Below are 20118 nucleotides of genomic sequence, written 5' to 3'. Positions count from 1 at the left end.
AGGCGTCCATGCCTCGACCCAGACCGCCACCAGCGAGTCACGATGGCTCGACTGACGCCTTGCGCACCTTTAGCTGGGAGAAAGGGACATCTTGCGCCCAAATATAACCCGCATCAGCTCATCGCGACTCCCTAGACGCCGCCATCCACCGCAGAGTCACGAAAATGCGCAACCCTAACGGCATTCGCATCCTGCTTCTCCTCATACCGCCCCTTCTCTTCCTCTTCGGCCTCGCCGCCCTGACCAACATCCTCGAGCGCATATCCAAAAACTACTTCAACGACGGTCTCGGTCGCGACATACGCAGCGGCGCTTCCCAGATAACTTTGTCCCGCCCCGGCTCGAACGACACCACCGTGACCGTTGACACCAACAACGCGCCCACGATCACCATACTCGCGTTATGCCTGCTAGGATATCTAGTCAGTCTGCTCAGCGCAGCGGGAATATGGCAATTGAGAAGGACAGAGGGCACAGCGGGACATGAGAGAATGTGGACGTGGATCATCTTCGTTAGCAACGTTGTTATGGTGGGTGCTAGTCTGGGTGTCTTTGGATACGTCACCTCTGTCCAAAGTAGCGACAAAAGCTGGCAGAGCTACGAAGACGTTGGACAGGACGACCAAGAGCACACGAGAGAGACGTGGGCATGTCAGATCGACAAGTTCTTCCCCGGGGAAGATTGGGCAGGAACGGCATGTGGAACTGCGAAGGCGATGAGGTTCATGGTGATCGCCCTGGCTGTCGCTGCTCTATCAGTCTTTGTCAGTTTGTGGGTTCTTGTACGGGCGAGAGGAGGGGTTAAGTGGGCGTTTGGAGGCAAGGGGAGATATGCGGCGTTTGCGAGTGTGTATGAGATGCAGCCGCCTGGTCAGCCGTCGCCTTATACTGGACTACAAGGACAGCAGTGGGTTCAGCAGCCGGGGCAGCAATGGATGGGTCGGCCGGGACAGCAATGGGCGGGTCAGCCGACACAACAGCAGTGGGCGCCGCAACCTTACCAGCAGTGGGGTCCGCAGCCGGTTCAGCAATGGGGCCCTCAGCTTGTTCCTCAACAGCCTGTCGCTCAGGTGCCGAAGTCAGATGGTACTGTAGGGCAACGTGCGGTCTTCGGATGAGCTTGCGACGAATTCGCAAGGTATCATTTAGAGTCTGCAGAATTCTGGGATGCCATTCGCTTCGTTCTCGTTTCCCCGAACACTTAGTACTAACAATCCACGGAGATTCTATGCTTGGTATCTCGGGATCACGTTCAGATGAGGGTTTCGTTCGCCAGACATGGCTTCTCATGTGTTTTTGGAGTCAATTCACTTTCACCAGGAACCACGAAAAACCCTTTCACCGTTCACACCCGTTTGCGAAAATGGCGTGTGGCCGATTGCTCTAGTCTGGTTTACGGATACTTTTACACTCTCAGGTCAAACGCCCCAGATACCAGTCGCCAGCCGCCATGACGACGAGCTCTTCCCGCCGTATGACGCCCTCAGCGCGCAGTTCTAGGTCGCTTGACATCGCTCCTGATAAATCAGAAAGTCGTGTGGGGAGCCAGAAGAGCAACGACCTCGAAAATCTGAATTACCCGTACAACAAGACCGACAGTAGACCTGCTATGCCCTACACGGTAGGCGCCAAGTTCACTGCCCACCGTCACGTACCACCCGCGCCTTTCGGTAACGGTTACAACACCCCATGGCCGCCATTCAAGACAGGTCACTTCAGACTACCGCAGCTCAACTACTGCCTTATCCGACCGCCAATTGAAGGGTTTACGCTCGAAGAGTCCTACACGCTTACCGTCACCGATACAATACGTACTGGCTCCATATACGGTGCGCAAGTCGTCTTGGTCAACGGCAATATAGTAGCAAAGATATACGACCCGCTTTACGATGACGAGTTCGACATCTTCGACGACAAGCGCGATGTTGTCGTACTATCTGACGGAGACTACTCCCGCGAAGCCGCCGCGTACGACGAATTAAGACGAGATCACAAGGCGCAGCGCGTTGTCCCGGAGTACTATGGTAGCTGGACTATTGACGTAGACACGTTGGTGGACGGACAGATTTACACACGACACGTTCGGCTCATACTCATGGAATATATACCCGGTACGGTTATGACCGCCATAAAGCCGCTACTGCTCTCTGCACAAACTCGCTCAGCAATCATGAAGAAAGTCCTCGAAGCTGAGTCCCTCATCTTCGCCGCCGGTGTCCTGCACCGCGACATCGCGCCCCGCAACGTCATGCTCGTCTCCCCATCACCCGCATCTTCCCTCGACGACCCAGACCTCCGCATCGTCATCATCGACTTCAACGTCTCCAATGTCATTCGGCTCAGCGAACCCCGTCCTGGCGACTCCGACTCCGCATACATACAACAGCAATGGCCTGGCAGGATCATGGGTCCTGTGACGAGGTTCTGGAACGCGATGAGCGATTTTGCGTTCAAGGGGTGGGTTGGTCCTAAGCCGGAGACGACGAATGAGTGGCTATGGGAGTGTTTTGGGGAGAGGGAGGAGTATGTGCCGCTTGTTAGGGATGCGGGGGATAGGAAGGCTTGTCCTGGGATTGATTGGGGTGCAGGTCTGGAGAACGGGGGCACGCGGACGGATGTGTAGCTTTTAAGGATACTGGCGGTGGTAGGACGTGATGATGATCTAATAAGTAGGCTGATGGATACAACGTACTGCGCCGGATACGTCTCGAGATAGAACGATCTATGTACTCTCCACGCGTATCAGAGAATGTGGGGAAGGGTAGTAGTGTTCATTTAGGTCATGTCATGTGGAACAAAGTCACTGCTGTCTTTCAAGTATGTCTGAATCGATTTGGGGTATCATCGCTGCTCATACGCTAACCTGTATGACACCAAGACGCCTACGTTGCCTCTCGTGAGCTCCCGGGCGGTATCCATACAACACCCTAGAAGCTTTGACAACGCCATTTACTGACTCTCGAAGTCAGCGAACGCCTTCAGTAGCCAACCCAGCAATGCCTTCCGGATGGAACCCGGCTCCATAACACCTTCCCTGGCGCCCCGTTCATATACCCAGGTCACATTTGCTTCGTCTCCAGCCGTAAATGATTCCCCCTTGTTGCGATTGCCCTTATCTGTACCAGAGTTCAGGCGATGGAAGTCGAAGAGAACCAAATGCTGCCAGTTGAAGAGAGCCACGTGCTTACACTTTGATATCTGTGCATATCGACACACTTGTTTGCTGTAGGACATTCCGTTCGTCTTTAGACTTCTGCTCCGATTCTGGCTGTCGATCTTGACTTTGTTGATTTCAGCAGGCAGTGCGTCATCGGAGACTATGACCTCCATGAAATCGTCATAGCGGATGAGTCCTCGGCGCTTGTATTCGATCATGGCGATGGTCTTGCCTGGATTGAGGTGTCCCGCAGTAGTTTTGAAGATCAAATCATAACGTACTACCGCCTCTGTTCCGTTTGTGCCCGGATTTTCTAGGATCTCCCCCCTGTCGTTGAGTTCGGTGTACATGGTCCACTGATCGGGGTACAAGACCTGGAGGATCTCCATAATGGGGGAAATAGCGTACAGCAACGAGGCGTAAACGACGTCGCTTTCACTCTCAAGCGGAAGCTTTGAGAAAGTAGTAGCAATAGGGCTATTGCTTTGACGGTGGTTGGTGAATGTAGGCGTTCGAAGAGTGTTGTCCGCTAAGTCCCAAAAGTGCTTGGAAGGGACATGGCGCAGTATCAGAGGTGGCTTTGCCTTGCTGGTTGATTCGCTGGACGGCTTCACGCTCTTGTAGGTCGTAGTATCTACACCGAGAACTGGTAGTCCTTGGTTGAAGCAGTCAATGCGGCTTGCGGGCGGGGAAGTCATAGGGGCCATCTAGTGGATTCACGCTGAGGGGTGATTCGGTCTGCTAGATGTGGGAAGAAGTATCTGGGGTCGATAAACAAATGGGAGTAGAGCATTGATTGAGAAGAGGCTGTTTAACTAAGTAGATAACAGAGTGCGACCGTTTGTCGTGTCAGGTGCTTGAGCTCGTGAGTTCATCTAGAGGACCCACTCAATGACGCGATATTCTTTTGCTACATAGTGAAAGTTCTCAAGCAGCCCATTCGAACTATAAGATTTACTGTACATCGACTGGACTACCGATCGTTGCTGCAGTTAGGTAGGTATCGCAGACGCAGCATCCCGTACTCCATCCGGGTATTAGGCTCCTTTTCTATGAGCTGATGGCTACTTATCGAGAATTTTTTGACCTTTGGTCTATAAGATTGACCCCAAGAAACGATATTGGTGAATGCACCTGGGCAGTCCCGGCGAACGCGATATCACATGACAGGGTCAGTCGGGCTTAGCGCGCTTGCGTTTGCGCTTCAATCACTTACGCTTTCTCTTCTTTCTTCTCAAGCCACGCCGCCGACCCCAACAACACCAAAATATATCAGTCGTCGAAACCAAAATGGAGCAGGTCATCAACGATGATGCAGCCGCCAACAGCGCTTGCAGCTGCTTTATCGAACCTCCCGTTTCACTACCAACACATAACCCTGAGTCTTCGGCGAGCACGCTTGGTCCAGATGACATCGCCGTTCAACCTACGCAGCAATTCCCGTATGTCGTAGGCTTCACTGCGACTGCAACGAGACATCAGCCTCCGGAGCCTTTTGGCCTAGGATATGACACTGGATGCCCTTTGAGTCTACCTCTGAACAACCAGAAATCTCTATCAAAGGCGGAGTATTGCCTTTCACGCCACCTTTGCCCCAGTCGATCCCTCGAAGATGTCAAGACGTTGACTATCACGGCGGTCATCCGCACCGGTCACAGCCGAGGAGCACAACTCGTAGTCATCGACAATGACACGGTCGCCAAAATCTACGACCCGCTCTACTACAATGAAGTGAACGAGTATGGCTTCGAAGAAGATGTCATGTTCGATGCATTTTCCGACTACAGTCGTGAGGCTGCTGCCTATAATCAGTTACAGGAGTCGCCAGCGGCACGCCAAGTCACACCTGCGTTCTACGGAACCTGGACCATTTCGGTTGATACTGAGATTCGAGACGGAGGTGAGCTTCAGATGCGCACGCGTCAAGTTCCACTAGTCCTCATGGAATATGTACGAGGAGAGACCATGCGCAATATCGATGCGCGAGCATTACCAGAGCAGATGCGGTCTCGCATTCTCAAGAAAGCCATAGATACCGACATCATCATATTCCATGCAGGCGTCGATAACGAAGATTTCTGCCCCCGAAACATCATGGTAGTCGGCCTTCGGCCCAATCCCAAAGACGATACACCGGATGACGTGGCCATCAAAGCGATCGATTTTAATGTTGCCACTGTCCGTCGTCATCCAAAGTGTTATGGCGCTGACATGGTACGCGAAATTGACGAGGAACGCAAGGCATGGCTTCCTAAGCTTCAATCGCCAATGATTCGATGGTTCAACGGCATCGAAACATTCGCGTGGGATGATTGGTGCCCCCGTGGAGACGGCAAACCCGAACTGTGGCTGTGGGAGCAGTATCGTGACGATGAGCGCTATATCCCCGTCGTTTGGGACCCCTCTAAGCCCAGAGTCCGGCCAGAGGTCGTTGAGCTCGAAAGCGGTTCCGAGACAAGCGTGGATTCAGGTCTGGGTTTGGACATGGTAGTCGAAAAAGGCGAGGAAGGCGGCAAAGAGAGCAGCGTTGAAGTTGCAGATCACAGTGTGTCTGCTGCACAGGTGTCATAAGCTTTGCTAGGCGTAACCGGAGTTGTTGTCCTTTTTGGATGTAATTAGATACCCATTGATCGGCATCAGGCCTAGAAAATGTATACTCTCTCTATTGTGCATGTATCTCTGGAGTGTACTGAGTGCTCAAATGGTCGATCTGCCCTCCTCCTGGAAGGTTACGTGACGAAATGTTCGCGGCTCTGCATAAATCGATAGTTCACATCAACGTCACCGCAATGACATCCTCCTCTTCTCTTCTCTGCCAACTTGCGCCTACTCGCAGCCCGTCTGGTTGAACTTCATAATCGAGGATGCGTTCGACCCGAAAGCCACAGCGCGATCAATCCATGCATCGATGCTTTCAGCGGCTGGCTGTCGCACCCTGCTCAGGATGTACAACGTGTTCCACTTCTGCGTCTGCACAATTGCCCAATCGACGGCGTAATCTGCGCATTAACGTTAGTGGTCGTGCACTTCGATTAATGCTCATAGCAGGACTCACCTTGCACAATGTAGTTGGGTCCTGGGCATTCTGCCGTTGATGGCGTGCCAGGGAAGCTGACAACGAAAGCACCGCCGGCGCCATAGGCAGAGTCTACGGGCGTAGCTGTGCCGACGATGTCGACAGTTCGTGGGCCGACAGTCGCAGTGTTTGTGACGCGCACCGTGCCATTGTCCTGTATCCGCTGTCAACCGCTGCATATGCGATCCAAATCCATAGAAACACGTACGTTGAGTTCGTAATTTGCGCTGACGCAGCGCGCGCCGGCCGTAGGACCGAATGGTGTACCAGCGACCTGATACCAGGTACCGAGATACGCGTTCAGGTTGAACTTGGAATCAGGGACGGGGTAGAAACAGGTTCCATCATATTGTGCGGCCGCGACATTGGGCGTAGAGCTCGTCTCGTTGTAGGACGCTTGACGAGAATGGACGAAGCCTGATGCGGCGGAGGAAAGAGCGAGGACGGTACTGGCGACGCGCATTTTGACCAAGCTTGCACCTTGTGTCGGGATTAGAGATTATGGTGTATGGTGTAGACAAGGCAGGGATGGTAACAATTTTGCAATGAGGACGTGCCTCCCTCTACTTGACATAAAAAAACTGTGGCTGGTGGCACGTCACTCCCAAGCCACTACACAGTACCACGCTTTCATAAACAGTCCAGACTCGGATACGTGCGTATGTCGCCGGTACCTTTCCCGGGACCGACAGGAACCATCGTGAACGCGCATCGGTGTTGCCAAGCATGCGGACTCTTTTCCTCGGTCGAAATGTGGTAGCGGAGGTGCCCGGCTCTTCTTCTCATTACGAGATGTTGCGGCTGTCGGCAACCGCAGCTGCTGTTTAGTAGCGAGGTTGGTGTTTTGAGGACAGGGGTGAGCGACCGAGGCTGGTGATGACGTATGCGCCGACTTGGCATGGAGCCGCATCACCGCCTTCGTCGCTTGTGCTCTACACCACCATATTTGCTTGGTTTCGCCTATGGAGGATGCTATGGAAGCCTCCGAAGCTAGATCCTGTCATCAGATCATGTAAAGGCTTTGTGGGCTTCGTGACAGTCCCAGGGCTTGTACAGAAAAAGGTTTGCTTTTGACCTCCAAACAGCTATCATTGATCTGCCTAGCCATCTATCCATTACAGAAGTCCTTTAGTAGAATGTTAAGCTACGAGAAGAGACCCGACTCAAGACAGGCCACTACCCGGCTCACCCAATACCGCATCGCACGCTTCGAGTAGAAATCCCAAGAACGTCAGACGCATACTATCTCTTGGAACGGCGGTGACCCGAACTCCTTCAATCCCCAAGACGTTTCCGAACCTTAAAAGAACGAGGTTGTCGTAATCGCAAAGAGCAACGTATGAGCATTTGTAGGCCTTTGGCTCGTCCACCCACTGCCGATCGATCGTGTCACCTTCAGCTATGCCATCCAGTGTGTTTGGACATAGCCACTTGATAGTCATGAGCAATCTCGGTTGGTGTGTCCCCATGAACTTCTCATAATAGAGTGTTACCCGACTGGAGCCTACCCATCCATTGAGTTGCACGAGTTGAGTAGGATATTTCATCACGATGGCGTGATCGAGAGGACATTTGAGCCATATACGAGCAGCGTCGAAGACATCATCGTCGGTTTTGAGGGGTCTGAGTGAGTTGCCGGGATCTGGTGGGATGGGTAGCGGAGGGTCTTGGTGTATTGGCGAATCGGGATTTGCGTATTCGGCTTCGAGGAAAGTGGTCGCGCTGTTTGTGTAGTCTGTCGGCGCGTCGGTCGGCCAGATGGTACATATGCTCTGATCTCCCATGCCTTTGAGGTACGGGTTCTTGTACTTTACCAGCTCTTCGTCCGCGTTGTCGAGTGGTGAACGGTAATCGTGCGCCATTATGCTGATAGGGTTCGCGTTTTGTGAATAAGGCGATACTGTATATGAATCTTGAGTAAGCTAATAAGTTAAGCTGTTGATCAAGTGAGAGTGATCTGGAGGCGTTGGGTGGAAAGGACGGCGTACCGGCACGTCCAAAGCAGTCGAACTTGCCGAAACTCATAGTGAATGCGGCTGCTACAATGTCACACTGGTGTGGCAGAAACAATGTAGAAGATGCACACCTCACCGATTTCTGACGTGAAGCGTGACAACCATAAAATGAATAGCAACGGGACTGCTACAATAGAACGCCAATGCGCACAGCGCTTGATCCATGATCCGTACGCGCCTATCGTGACGCCAAAGCTCAGCAATACCCTAAAAAATGAACAAGAAAGTAAAAATGGACAGCTATTGCAAGCTCTCCGTAGGAACAATGGAGACCTTGAAGATGGTACCGGCCAGTGATGAATCACCGCCGACCGTCACATTACCGGAACCAGATCCGACGCTGTTGTGACATCCCTCTTTTCCCTCCTTCTGAAGCATGCGAGCAAAGTAGCCATAGCAATCCTCGACCTTCCAGAAGACACCAGCAGAGTCCTCAGGTTGGGAAGCTGGGGTAACATCAACTAAGACCTTCGTTAGTACATCTGGATGCTGCTAATTGGATAAGAGTTTCTTACATCTGACAGCATAGTCGGTAATTCTGTTACCGTCGCTACCCACTACATTGGCATCCTGTGTGCTGTTCTTGTCGCCGTTGAGTGGGTAGTCAACAGTCGCGGTACACAGCGTACCGGTGGGGATGCGGTCTGGATAGGCGCAACCGGGCATCATGGCGGCGCAGGCGTTGTTAAGGATAGTGTCGAGTTTGGGATCAGCTGTGAAGCTGAGTAATTTTGGGGAGTCGGGGTCGCATGTCGTGATCGTGTCGGATGCAGGTTGCCAGCTGTCACTGGCTCCCGTCTTGGGTGACTGCCGTTGAACGAGCGGTGCCGCGAGCGACGTCGCTAGAAACGCGCTGAAGAGCATTTGGGTGTACATGCTGGCTGAGAGGTCCGACTTCGAAGGTAGGGATGTGGAGAAGATGTGGTACAGCAGGTTGAGTGTCGGTAAAGGGAGAACTTGGCGCTTGTCGGTACTCGAAGGAAAGACAGGTGAAGGGGAGTCTTTACAAGTCAATGCGCCAAAGCAGTGAGTTCTTTGGTGTTGTGAATGGTCGGTTATCGAGGGAAGAATATGAGCGAGCGGCCCATCTTCTATATTACCTCTCTCTATGTCATACGCTAAGCATTAGAGTTGTAAGTGATCACCGTGGGGTCGGGAGCACGGTGATGCAAGGTGTGGAGTTAGGAAATGAGGGACCCCCTGTGGGTGACGGACCGTTACAGACATCTCTTTGTTTCCTTCTTTTGCGAGCGGTACAGGGGATTGGCCCTGCATGATGTCTGCCTGTGAACAAGAAACAAGGTCACAAAAACAGGTCTAGACTTTATTGAAACAAAACAGGGTCGTCTGCATGGCTGCGATCCTTTCTAATCAGTTTTGGTGAAGCTGGTGAGTTGAAATGGCGGACGCGTGGGGTCATCTCTCTCGATCAAACGATCGGCAGATCTACCGTCCGTGCCATGAGGCGCGTAGAACCCTCTTCTCTGTCTTTCGCGCTTAAGCCTAAGAGGTCTTTTTACGTACTTTAGTTATATATATTAGAGAAGAAGATATTTAGTAATAGTAGTTTACTAAGCTATTTATTTAAAGTAGTTATTTTTATATATACTTATAGTAGCTAAAAATAACTTTATAATAAATATATAATAAGTTATTATAATAAGTTAGTATAATAAGTTTTATAATAGCTTATACTATAGAACTAAAGTTAAAGCTTAACTAGTAAGTTTATAAAATATATATTTACTACTTCTTTTTAAACTTTTTATTATAATAATAAATAACTAAATTATTATAATAATAAACGCTTAGCTTATTATCTATTAACTTTTTAGCTTTTCTAATAATCTTATAGTATTATTTTTATATTTATATCTTAATTTTTTACTATAGTATAAAATTTTTTACTACTTACTTACTTTCTTTAAAGTAATACTTAAAAAATTAAAAATAAAAAAAGTATAGCTACTTTATTAAAATATAAAAGTAGCTAAAATAATTTTATATATATTTAAGTAGCTTAATAATAGTATATAATTAGTTTATACTTTAAAGTTATAATAGGTAGAAATATAGGTTAAGATTATATTACTTATAAGATACTACGTTATTAAGTAAATAGCAATCTTAGGCTAAAGTTTTAATATTTCTATATAGGCTACGCGCTAGCGCAGTACTAGGCCTAATTAGAATAAGAGTTCTAGGTTTAATCTATAATACTACCTCTCTCTCTTTTTAGGTAAGTTCTAATATCTAAGAGGTATCTTTTTTACTAAATAACTTTTAAAGCTAGTATATTACAAAAGTAATATTATATCTAAGCGTAATAAATTCTAAATATAAAAAAGACGCCTATTTCGCAAAAGCTATATAGGCTAAAGTATCTTCTATAATCTTTACTATAATATACTTTATATTTCTACCTTATTTTTATATAGTTCTATTATTATAGCCTAGTAGTATTATTTAGAGCGCTTAAGCAGCTTAGAGAATAAGTAGTAATAGAGCGTAGTAGCTAGTAAATTACGTAGAAATATTCTATAATAGTTAGTATACTATTAAGGCGTAACACTAATATTATAATTACTATACCTCTGCGCTGTTGCAAACCTTTATTACCTTTATCTTAATACTAGTCTAGTAGAATTATAATCTCTAAGTTAATATTACCTAATAAAGCTATAATAAAGATCTTATTATTAGAAAGTATAGTAGTTATAATAGTAGTATTAATAGATTCTAAGTGTATTAGTTTATATAGAGTAAGTATTATCTCTAGTTAAGTATTACTAGTAAAATAATACATAAAGGTAGCCTTTCTAACACGTAGTAACTTATCGCGATAGAGTATTACGTAACTACTTATAATATAATAGTTTACGTAGCTATAGTTAGGTATAATTATTACTTTAATAAAGTATTATTATTATAAGTTTCTATCTATCTATTAGTATACTAAACTTTACGTATAGGTTTAGCTTTATAGGCTTCTATTAGTAAAAAGCGTTAATAAGATTAGTAGAGTTTACAAAGTTTATATAGAGTTTCTAGAATAGGTTATTAGAACTTTCTAGGTAGTCTACCTATTAGACTTTATACTATAGTAATTCTTTTCTGTCTTAGAGCTCTAGATTAGAGAGCGTCTTATTAAGGTAGCTATTAAGAATAGCCTTAACTATATAGTTAGTATTATTATTAATATTAGAGTTAGTAAGCTTAATATAACTCTTATTATTCTATAGCTATTCTAGTAGTAGTTACTTATTTACCTAATAAAGAAGCTATAAGTAGAAGATATTATAGGCTTATATTCTAGGCGTAAGAGCAACTTTATAGACTATATTATTAATTACCTATATTATAAGAAAAGAACTATAGTTTTTAAAATCTAGTAACTAATTTAGATAAGTAGTGCGTAAGTTATAAAAGTCTACTATAACGTAATTACTAACCTTAAATTTAGAAGTAGGTAGGTAGTAGTTATTAGCGTATTCTATCTACTTTAACTAGACCTAGACAAGTTATTTCTTTAGGTAGGCTTAGAGCTTATTAATCTACTCTATAAATTTATTAGCGTTAAGTTAGTTATATTAAGTAGGTGTAGTAAGCTATTCTAGAGCCTAAGCTAGCTTAATACTAAAGCGTAGGTTATATCTCTTTATAGTAATAAAGGTAGAGACACTAGTACTAGTATTTATAGTAGTATTAGCTTTAAACTCTACTATAGGTAGTAGAAAAGCCTAGTTATTTTACTTATAGTTAACGTACGCGCAAAGGTATTACTTTAGAAATATATTAGTGTTCTCTATCTAACTATTAGTTTTTAGATAATAAGTAGTTAATAACTTTAGCTTAGTCTCTAATTATTAGTAGAGTTAGGTCTAGAAATAGAAAGTAAACTAAGAGCTATAATTAGATATAATATACTCTAGGTAGCTCTTCTTTCTCTATATAAACTTAACAAAGGCTCTAATAAAAGTATTAATATGTAGATTAATAACTAGAATAAACTTCTTCTTTTTACTAAGCTTATTAATAATAACTAGAATATTCTTATATATTTAGCTATTATTAGTATATAAAGAAAAATAAGTAATATAGTCTATTAAGATAGACGTCTAGTACTAATTAGAAATAAGTAATAAGTAGAGAAGGCTCTACTTTTCTTCTTAGTGTAACTTAATATAATAGTAAATAAAATACGCGCTAGTGTACTAGGCAATATTATATATTATATAGAGCTAGTAGTACTAACGCGTAAGCTTTATATATATCTTATACTTTCTACTATATCTACCTCTATATAAAAACTAATAAACCTAGTTTAAGACTTATATATAAAGGTTACCTAAGTTAGAAATATAGATCTTATTATAGACGTATAATAGACTATTAAGAAGCTTATAATTACTAAGCTTAAGGCGTAGCTTATAGTTAGAGCTAGTAATATTAGTAGGTAGGCGTCTTTAACTAGTCTATTTAGTAGTAATAATAGCTTATAGTAGCTTATTATAAGAGTACGCGTTATAAATAGCGTTAGTAAGGTTACTAGTTTTATTATTAATACGCGCGCTTTTCTTCTTTTCTTTAGCTATAGTGTTAGGCTTATCTACTATAAGGCTAAGGTAAAGAGCGTCTAATAAGCAGCTCTTAGTTATATTATCTATCTTACTATTAGTATACATCTAAGTAGTAGCGTTAAGAACTAATAAGTAAGCGTATTATAAGTAGTAAAGTGCTAGAAATACTACGTAGTAGGTATTAAAACTTTAATTACTAGTAATAATAGCAACGTATAGAGATAGGTTAACCTAATATAGTTTAATAAGTGTTTACTATTAGTATTAATGTTACTTATTATCTACGTCTTTAGAAAGATTACTAAAATATTTTATTAAAGTATTAGGCTTTATACTCTATTAGCTAAAGTAGTAAGTAACCTTAAAGTTAAATTCTAAGAGAAACTCTAACTAGCAAGCTTAGTAGTAATTAAAGCGCTTATTTATTATAAAAGTCTAAAAAGCTTAATAGTTTATAAGCATCTTAACTAGATTAATTATACTAGCTAACTTAAAGCGCTACTCTTTAAAAGCCTAGATAATTACTAAGAGTTTCTTATTATAAATCTTATAATTATACTTAGCTAAGTTTATCTTATATAATAGAAAGGTAATAGGCTATAGAACACTATTAGGTTCTATCTAAAAGAGTATAGTAGTAGTAATAAAGTTAAAAGCGTCTATCTTAAGCTATATCTTATAGTCTATATTAAAGTACGTAAGTATACTAGCGTCTTAGAAAGCTTACTTTAGTAACTAGAAGAACTTAACTACTTTAGAGTCTAGAGCTAAAGAAAACGCTTTCTTTCTATTAACCTTTATTAGCTTAGTAAGAGGCTTAGCTAGAGAGAAGAAGCTCTTAATAAAGTAATAGTAGAAGTTTATAAACTTTAGAAATGCCTAGATATTCTTAATAGTTTATAGAGTCTGCTAGTCTAAGACTATAGCTACTTTCTTTAGATCTATCTCTAGTCTATCTATTATTAAAATTAGACTAAGGTACCTAACGCGCTTTATTAAGAAAGAACACTTTAATACGTCTAAGAATATACTAGCCTTACTAATCTTTTCTAAGATAGTAAGTATATAGTTTTTATACTTACTCTTATTATCTAAATATATAAAAACGTTATTAAGGTAAGCTATATAAATTATATCTAAGTAGTTATATAAAGTCTTATTAATAAAAGTCTAGAAAGTTTCTAGTATATTATAGAGGCTAAAGAGTATTACTAGGTACTTATAAAGGCTATACTAAATAAGAAAAGTAGTTTTTTTCTTATAGCTTTTCTTAATATAGATAGAGTTAAACGCTATAATAACGTCTACTAGTATTATAATCTAGACCTTTACTATTCTTACTAAAGTCTTCTTAATAGTAGAAAGAGTATTTTAATTCTTATAGGTAATAGTGTTAAGCCTTCTATAGTTAACGTATATACGTAACCTACCTAAAGGTTTCTTAATAATAAGAATAGAAAAAGCGTATAGAGATATAGAAGAGTAGATAAACTTTTTTTTAATTATCTTATTAATATAGGCCTTTACTACTATTATCTTCTCTCTTATAAGACTATAGATATAAGGCTTAGATATACTAGAGCCTAGTTTAATATTAATTATATAGTCTACGCTAGAGCGTTAGAGAGATAGAATATTAGTAAGTTAAGAACTAAAGAGATCTAAAAACTTATTAAAAATATATAAAGAGATAAGCTTACGTATCTTATTTTATAATATAGATAGACGCTCTATCTTAGCTATATAGTGCTTAAAGTCTTCTTATATAATAGAGACTAGGCTAGTAATCTACTTCTTAAATGCTAAAAGGTTATAGTTATTAGTATAAAGATTCTTTAGTTACTTAACTCTATTAAAATAATAGAGCTTAAGCTATACTATAGAGTTAGAGTCTTTAATAGTAGTAAGAGAGGCAGCCTCTATACTAATTATCGCAATCTTAATATTACTAGTAGTAGTGTTTCTAGTAGTAGCTTTCTATAAAGAGCTTTTAGATAGATAGTTCTTATAGATAGTTTCTTAGAGTCTATTCTTAAGGTAGTTTACTTTATAGTTCTTATAGTTAAACGTTATAGTATAAGAGAAGCTAAACTTAAGAATAGAGTAATAATAATTAAGCTAGTTTATACTAAGAATAACATTATACTTTTTTATATTTATAATATAATATAGAACTATAGAGATATAGTTTCTATACTTAATAGTAATATTAGTAGCGTAGGTTAGATAGGCTACCTTCTTACTATTTATAAGTACTAGGCGTATAGGCTTTATAACGTAGAAGGTAGTAAAGCGTTACTACTTAATCTACTTCTAACTAATAAAGTAAGTACTTGCACTAGTATCTATAAGAGTAGTATTCTTCTACTATATATCTTGTTATTACTTTAGCCTACACTAGAACTATAGCTAATAGCTAACGTTAGCCTATAGTTTATAGAGAGTAGTATCTAAAATATAATAAGTTCTCTAGATACTACTATTAATAGTGTAGAAGGTAGTAGTAAGCTTCTAGACTTTACTCTATTAAACGCAACGTTATAAGGCCTTTACTAAGTTATACTATTATTACTTCTACTTATAATTTTAATTAAAAGTATCTAAAAATTTTTCTTATTAGTCTTATTATTATTAATAACGTTATTATACTTCTTAGTATTATTCTTCTTAATATTAATTACTACTAGAAGTAGAATATTACTTAACGCTATAATAGGTTTACTATAATAAAGCGCGTTCTTATTAAACTAGTTATAACTCTTCTTACTACACTTATAGTAAGCGTTATTATTCTAAAGCTTACGCTTCTTCTCTATAGTTTATACGTCTTAAATCTTACGTTTAGTATAGTAGTTTAACTACTACTTTTACTTAGGTAACTAATTACTAGAGGCTTATTAATAAGGCTTAGAGAAAGAAGCTATAGCAGCGCTAGTAGCTCTATCTAAATAGATATTCTAGAAGGCTTTATTAATACTATAGGTATGTTAAAGAAACTCTATAAGCGTCTTCTAGTTATTAGAAATAGTTACTATTACGTTGCTAAGATAAGTGTTTATAAGCTTATAGGCTTTCTTAATTAAGGTCTACTAAGAGTAAGAGTAGAGAATATTAGTAACGCTAAGAAAACAAGCTTACTAGGCTATAAATATTTTATCTTACTTCTAGTAGAGACTATTATCTATAAGAGAAGTCTTAGCTTTACTAAACTAATTATATATTAAGTAAGTGCTATTAAGAGCGTTAAGATACTATATAAAGTTAGTAATCTTTATCTTCTTAATAATAGGCTATATAGTGCTACTAATATACTACCTAATATAAGTAATATAGAGCGCTTTATTAGAGATAGTAAAGTACTTATTAATAGCTATCTTGCGCTAATACTTATAGTTCTAGTTAGCGTTACTTTTAAACTCTAGAATATCTAGTATCTTATATAACGTTAGAGCTATATCTAGTAGATAAGTTCTACTAGATAGGCCTTTAGTTAACGTTTATAGAGTAGAGAAGTAGATCTAAGAACCTAGTAGCGCTAACGCGTATAGATTCTATAGATATAGAGAGTAAGTAGTAGTTATAGACTATAATAGTATTACTAACTATTCTAGATTCTAGAAGAAGTAATTATAGATTATATAGGCATTATAAGAGTTATAAATAGAAAAGGTGCCTTAGTAGTTATAATAATTAGAATAGAGCTCTTAGTAAGAGTCTAGTTACTTATAATACTTACGCTAAAAAAAGAAGTATAGCTTATAGCTTAGTTTATAGACTAGTAACTTAGAGAGGTAAACTTTTTATTTACGCTAGGCGTTCTATATACTTAGAGTAGCCTAATTAAGCTATTACTAAAGCTAGATAATCTTAGTGTTCTTAGTCTTAACTTCTACCTAGGTATTAGCGTAGTTTTTAAACTTCTAGTAGTGCTTATAATACTACGCGTCTGCGTTATTATTAGTAGTGTTAAACTTAGAGTGCATAGCGTTAAACGTAGTAGTATTAATAGTGTTCTTAAGATAAGTCTTTAGCTTATCTACCTTAAGAAGAGTAGCATTACGCTTAGTAACTATAGCCTTATAAGTTAAGTATCTAGTAATCTTACTTAGATTAGTAGATAACTATAACTAGGTTATAGCCTTTTATAAGAGCTTAAGCTTCTAGTACTTAGTTTAATAGGCTTTGTAGCTTACACTATTAATAGCAGCGCCTTAGAACTAGTTAATAGCCTTAGAAAGCTTCTTAATACACTAGTTCTTAAGCTTAACTAAGTGTATAGTATTATAAAGAACTATAAAAAAGCTAGTAAAGTAGAAATACTAATTATAGAGGTAGTTTACAACTTACTTACTAAAGTTTTCTATGTTAGTAATAGTTAATATAACTTTACTAAAGTATATACTATTACTAGTAGAGTAGTCTTAACCTACTTAGATTATAAATAAATAGATATTTATTTTACTATTATTAGTAGTATTCTTGTGTTATTAGAGTTTAAGCTAATTATAAGGCTTATTATTAGTGTTATAGAAAAGAATACGCACCTTATAGAAGTTATTCTATAAAGCTTTTATAGTAATATTACTAAATTTAATATAAATATACTTATTATTATCTAGAATTATAGGTTCTTTAAGACTACTATCTAAACCTACTAGCTAGAGAAGTTATAGGTAGAACGCAAAGAAAGAGCTCTTATATTACTAATTAGATATTAGTAGTAGTAGTAAAGGTATACTTTCTTAGGTATTGCCTATAATAGTCTAGAATTAAGTAGCGCCTTTTCTAAATCTAGCGTCTTAGCTAAAACTTATAAGAAATACGCTAGGTATATTAAAGCTATAGCTTAATATAGTAATATAGTGTAATAGTTTAGTTTTTTAGGCGTTAGGCCTACCTTAGGCTAACAGCCTACACTATATATATTTAACCTCTAAGTACTTCTTTTAAGCCTTACTACAATAATATTATAATTTAATATAATATTATTATCTAATCTCTATACAACTCTTATACGTTATTATAGTTCTTTAATACTCTAATAGTAACCTAGTAAGTAGCTAGTTACTTCTATAAGACTTATATTAATAATTACAACTATATTACTAATTCTCTAGTTTCTAGTTAGTAACACTTCTATTAGAGACGTCTCTAGCTTTTTCTTTTGCAACGCTAGCTCTAGTTAGATTATAGTAAGCTTTAAAGCTATAGTAACTACTACTTCTAGCGCTGCTACTCTCTTATTTACCTAACTAATAGCTACCTCTATTACCTATAGTTAGCGTAGTAACTAGTAATAGTAGTCTCTATTCTTATACTACACAGCCTAGAACTCTCTTACTACTATAGCCTATAGCTTCTAGAACTCTTATTAAGTTCTTCTCTACTTCTATAGCTTCTTAAACCTATATAATAGCAGCTTATCTAATATCTCTAGCTCTTTTTAGAATAGCTTCTAGTACATATTACCTCTAAGTAGTAGTAGCAGCAGCTATCTTACTAACTCTAAGAATAATAATACTAACCTTACTTAGATCTATTATTCTATTAATAACTACAAGAATAATTATAGTTATAACTATAGCTATAGTAACTTAGTTAAGCTACTAACTAAAGCTGTTAGCTTTACTAATAAGTTACTTAACGTTACTAAGACCTATAGTAGCGTGTAGCTCTACTACACCTCTCTTAGTAACCTACTTAGTTACGTCTACTATAGTAGCGCGTACTACTCTAATTCTCTTACTTCTAAGTAGCGTACCTCTTATTATAATAAGAATAGTAATACTAACTATAACGCTACCTAAGTTCTTAGTAATAATAAAGAGTCTAACTACTATATACCTAAGGCGTCTCTAAATATCTAGTTACTACTAAAGCTAGTTATAATACCTATTGCTAAACAACAGCGCTCTCTATTACTAGAGCTAGAGCTTATTACTTATTATATTATATTCTATATACCTATTAACTATAAAATTACTAGCTATGTTATTTTAAAGTCTAACCTTCTCTAAGATAGCTAATCTATTCTAGTAGCTTATAAGGTTAACGCGTAAGGTAATACTAAATATATTAGTAAGTTTAATAAGACTCTCTTTAAAGATAGTTCTATCTATACTATATTCTAAGATAAAGTTAAGCTCTATAAGTTTCTCTTTAATACTATATAGCTTCTTAATAATAACTTTACTATATACTAAGAATATATAGAAAAAGCTTAGAAAGAGCTTACTAATAAGCGTAACCTAACTTACTACCTTTACCTTTAAGATACTAAGAATAATAAAGCCTATAATATTATCTATTAGTAACTTATTATATCTAATAGCTAGATTATTACTCTACAGAAATAACTACGTCTATTAAAGAGTAACGTCTACGCTACTAGAGTTTAGCTTAAAAACTATCTCTAAGCTACTAAATATTAGAGTAGCTATATATATAAGTGTAAGAATATATATAAAAAGGTATATAAGAATAAGTATACTACTTAGGTAAAGGTATAAAAGAAAATCTTCTACCTAATAGTACTTATTAATAATACTTCTATAGCTTCTATAGATAATTCTAATAGCTCTAACTTAGATAAGTCTAATAGCTCTATTTAAGCTCTCTACTCTAGCTACTATAAATATATATCTTATTACTTAAGCCTTCTAAATTATACTTCTCTATCTACTTCTACTTATAATATCTATTACTCTAAACAGCCTAAACTAGATAAGTTTAAAGGCCTTATTAGCACCTACGCAAACACTTATTAGAAGTAAAAGCTAAATATCTTAGGTTAGTTCTGCGCTTACGCTTCTACTTTTAAAAGTAATAAGTAAAAGTAACTTAACTTTATCTATATAAAGACTGCTAGCCTAGCCTAGTAAAGTATCTCTATTAGATAGTTTGTCTCTAGAAGTAAATTCTAGTAGGCCTAGTAGGCCTAGAATATTCTTAATATAAGTTATAGTTACTTTAACTTCTATTATAACGCTTACAACTTCTATAAGAAAAAAGCTAGTATAAAGTCTAGTAAAAATATTAGCGCCTTTCTAGTACGCTTCTAGACTAGTATTACTTCTCTCTAATAAAATAATAAGAAGAAAATTCTTTAGGTCTATAAGAAGCTATCTACTTAATAGCGCACCTATATTAAGCTTCTCTTAGATAATAACTAGTATACTAATAACTTCTTTATCTTTAGCTAGAAGCTCTACTATTTTAAATAGCTCTACTTCTTTATTCTTTCTATTAACACTATAGCTAAGAATACTAGTAGTAGTAGAAGTAGAGGTA

General features: G+C 38.9%; 7 protein-coding genes across 7 annotated transcripts; 3 read left to right on the top strand and 4 right to left on the bottom strand.

Moving 5' to 3' along the window:
* Window positions 1–164: 164 nt before the first annotated feature.
* Window positions 165–1118, top strand: J4E83_003684 (uncharacterized protein; the record flags this gene model as incomplete). The annotated part of the gene is made up of 1 exon (XM_049330618.1): window positions 165–1118. The coding sequence occupies one exon, from the start codon at window positions 165–167 to the stop codon at window positions 1116–1118; it is 954 nt and encodes a 317-aa protein (XP_049190035.1).
* Window positions 1119–1363: 245 nt separating this feature from the next.
* On the top strand, window positions 1364–2623 carry J4E83_003683 (uncharacterized protein; the record flags this gene model as incomplete). The annotated part of the gene is made up of 2 exons (XM_049330617.1): window positions 1364–1368; window positions 1432–2623. 2 exons carry the CDS (start codon window positions 1364–1366, stop codon window positions 2621–2623), a joined length of 1197 nt encoding a protein of 398 aa, XP_049190034.1.
* Window positions 2624–2949: 326 nt separating this feature from the next.
* Window positions 2950–3864, bottom strand: J4E83_003682 (uncharacterized protein; the record flags this gene model as incomplete). Its single annotated transcript, XM_049330616.1, has 1 exon — window positions 2950–3864. One exon carries the CDS (start codon window positions 3862–3864, stop codon window positions 2950–2952), a length of 915 nt encoding a protein of 304 aa, XP_049190033.1.
* A 583-nt stretch (window positions 3865–4447) lies between these two features.
* Window positions 4448–5728, top strand: J4E83_003681 (uncharacterized protein; the record flags this gene model as incomplete). Its single annotated transcript, XM_049330615.1, has 1 exon — window positions 4448–5728. The coding sequence occupies one exon, from the start codon at window positions 4448–4450 to the stop codon at window positions 5726–5728; it is 1281 nt and encodes a 426-aa protein (XP_049190032.1).
* A 255-nt stretch (window positions 5729–5983) lies between these two features.
* Window positions 5984–6696, bottom strand: J4E83_003680 (uncharacterized protein; the record flags this gene model as incomplete). The annotated part of the gene is made up of 3 exons (XM_049330614.1): window positions 5984–6156; window positions 6213–6387; window positions 6442–6696. The coding sequence occupies 3 exons, from the start codon at window positions 6694–6696 to the stop codon at window positions 5984–5986; spliced, it is 603 nt and encodes a 200-aa protein (XP_049190031.1).
* Window positions 6697–7396: 700 nt separating this feature from the next.
* J4E83_003679 (uncharacterized protein) lies at window positions 7397–8095 on the bottom strand (the record flags this gene model as incomplete). Its single annotated transcript, XM_049330613.1, has 1 exon — window positions 7397–8095. The coding sequence occupies one exon, from the start codon at window positions 8093–8095 to the stop codon at window positions 7397–7399; it is 699 nt and encodes a 232-aa protein (XP_049190030.1).
* A 393-nt stretch (window positions 8096–8488) lies between these two features.
* J4E83_003678 (uncharacterized protein) lies at window positions 8489–9124 on the bottom strand (the record flags this gene model as incomplete). Its single annotated transcript, XM_049330612.1, has 2 exons — window positions 8489–8709; window positions 8764–9124. 2 exons carry the CDS (start codon window positions 9122–9124, stop codon window positions 8489–8491), a joined length of 582 nt encoding a protein of 193 aa, XP_049190029.1.
* Window positions 9125–20118: the final 10994 nt, after the last annotated feature.

The sequence above is a fragment of the Alternaria metachromatica genome, assembly GCF_023757995.1.
Source record: "Alternaria metachromatica strain BMP 0045 chromosome Unknown scaffold_6, whole genome shotgun sequence".
Taxonomy (NCBI): Eukaryota; Fungi; Ascomycota; class Dothideomycetes; order Pleosporales; family Pleosporaceae; genus Alternaria; species Alternaria metachromatica.
Note: the sequence above shows the minus strand (reverse complement) of the source record. Positions and strands in the feature narration are given on the sequence as shown.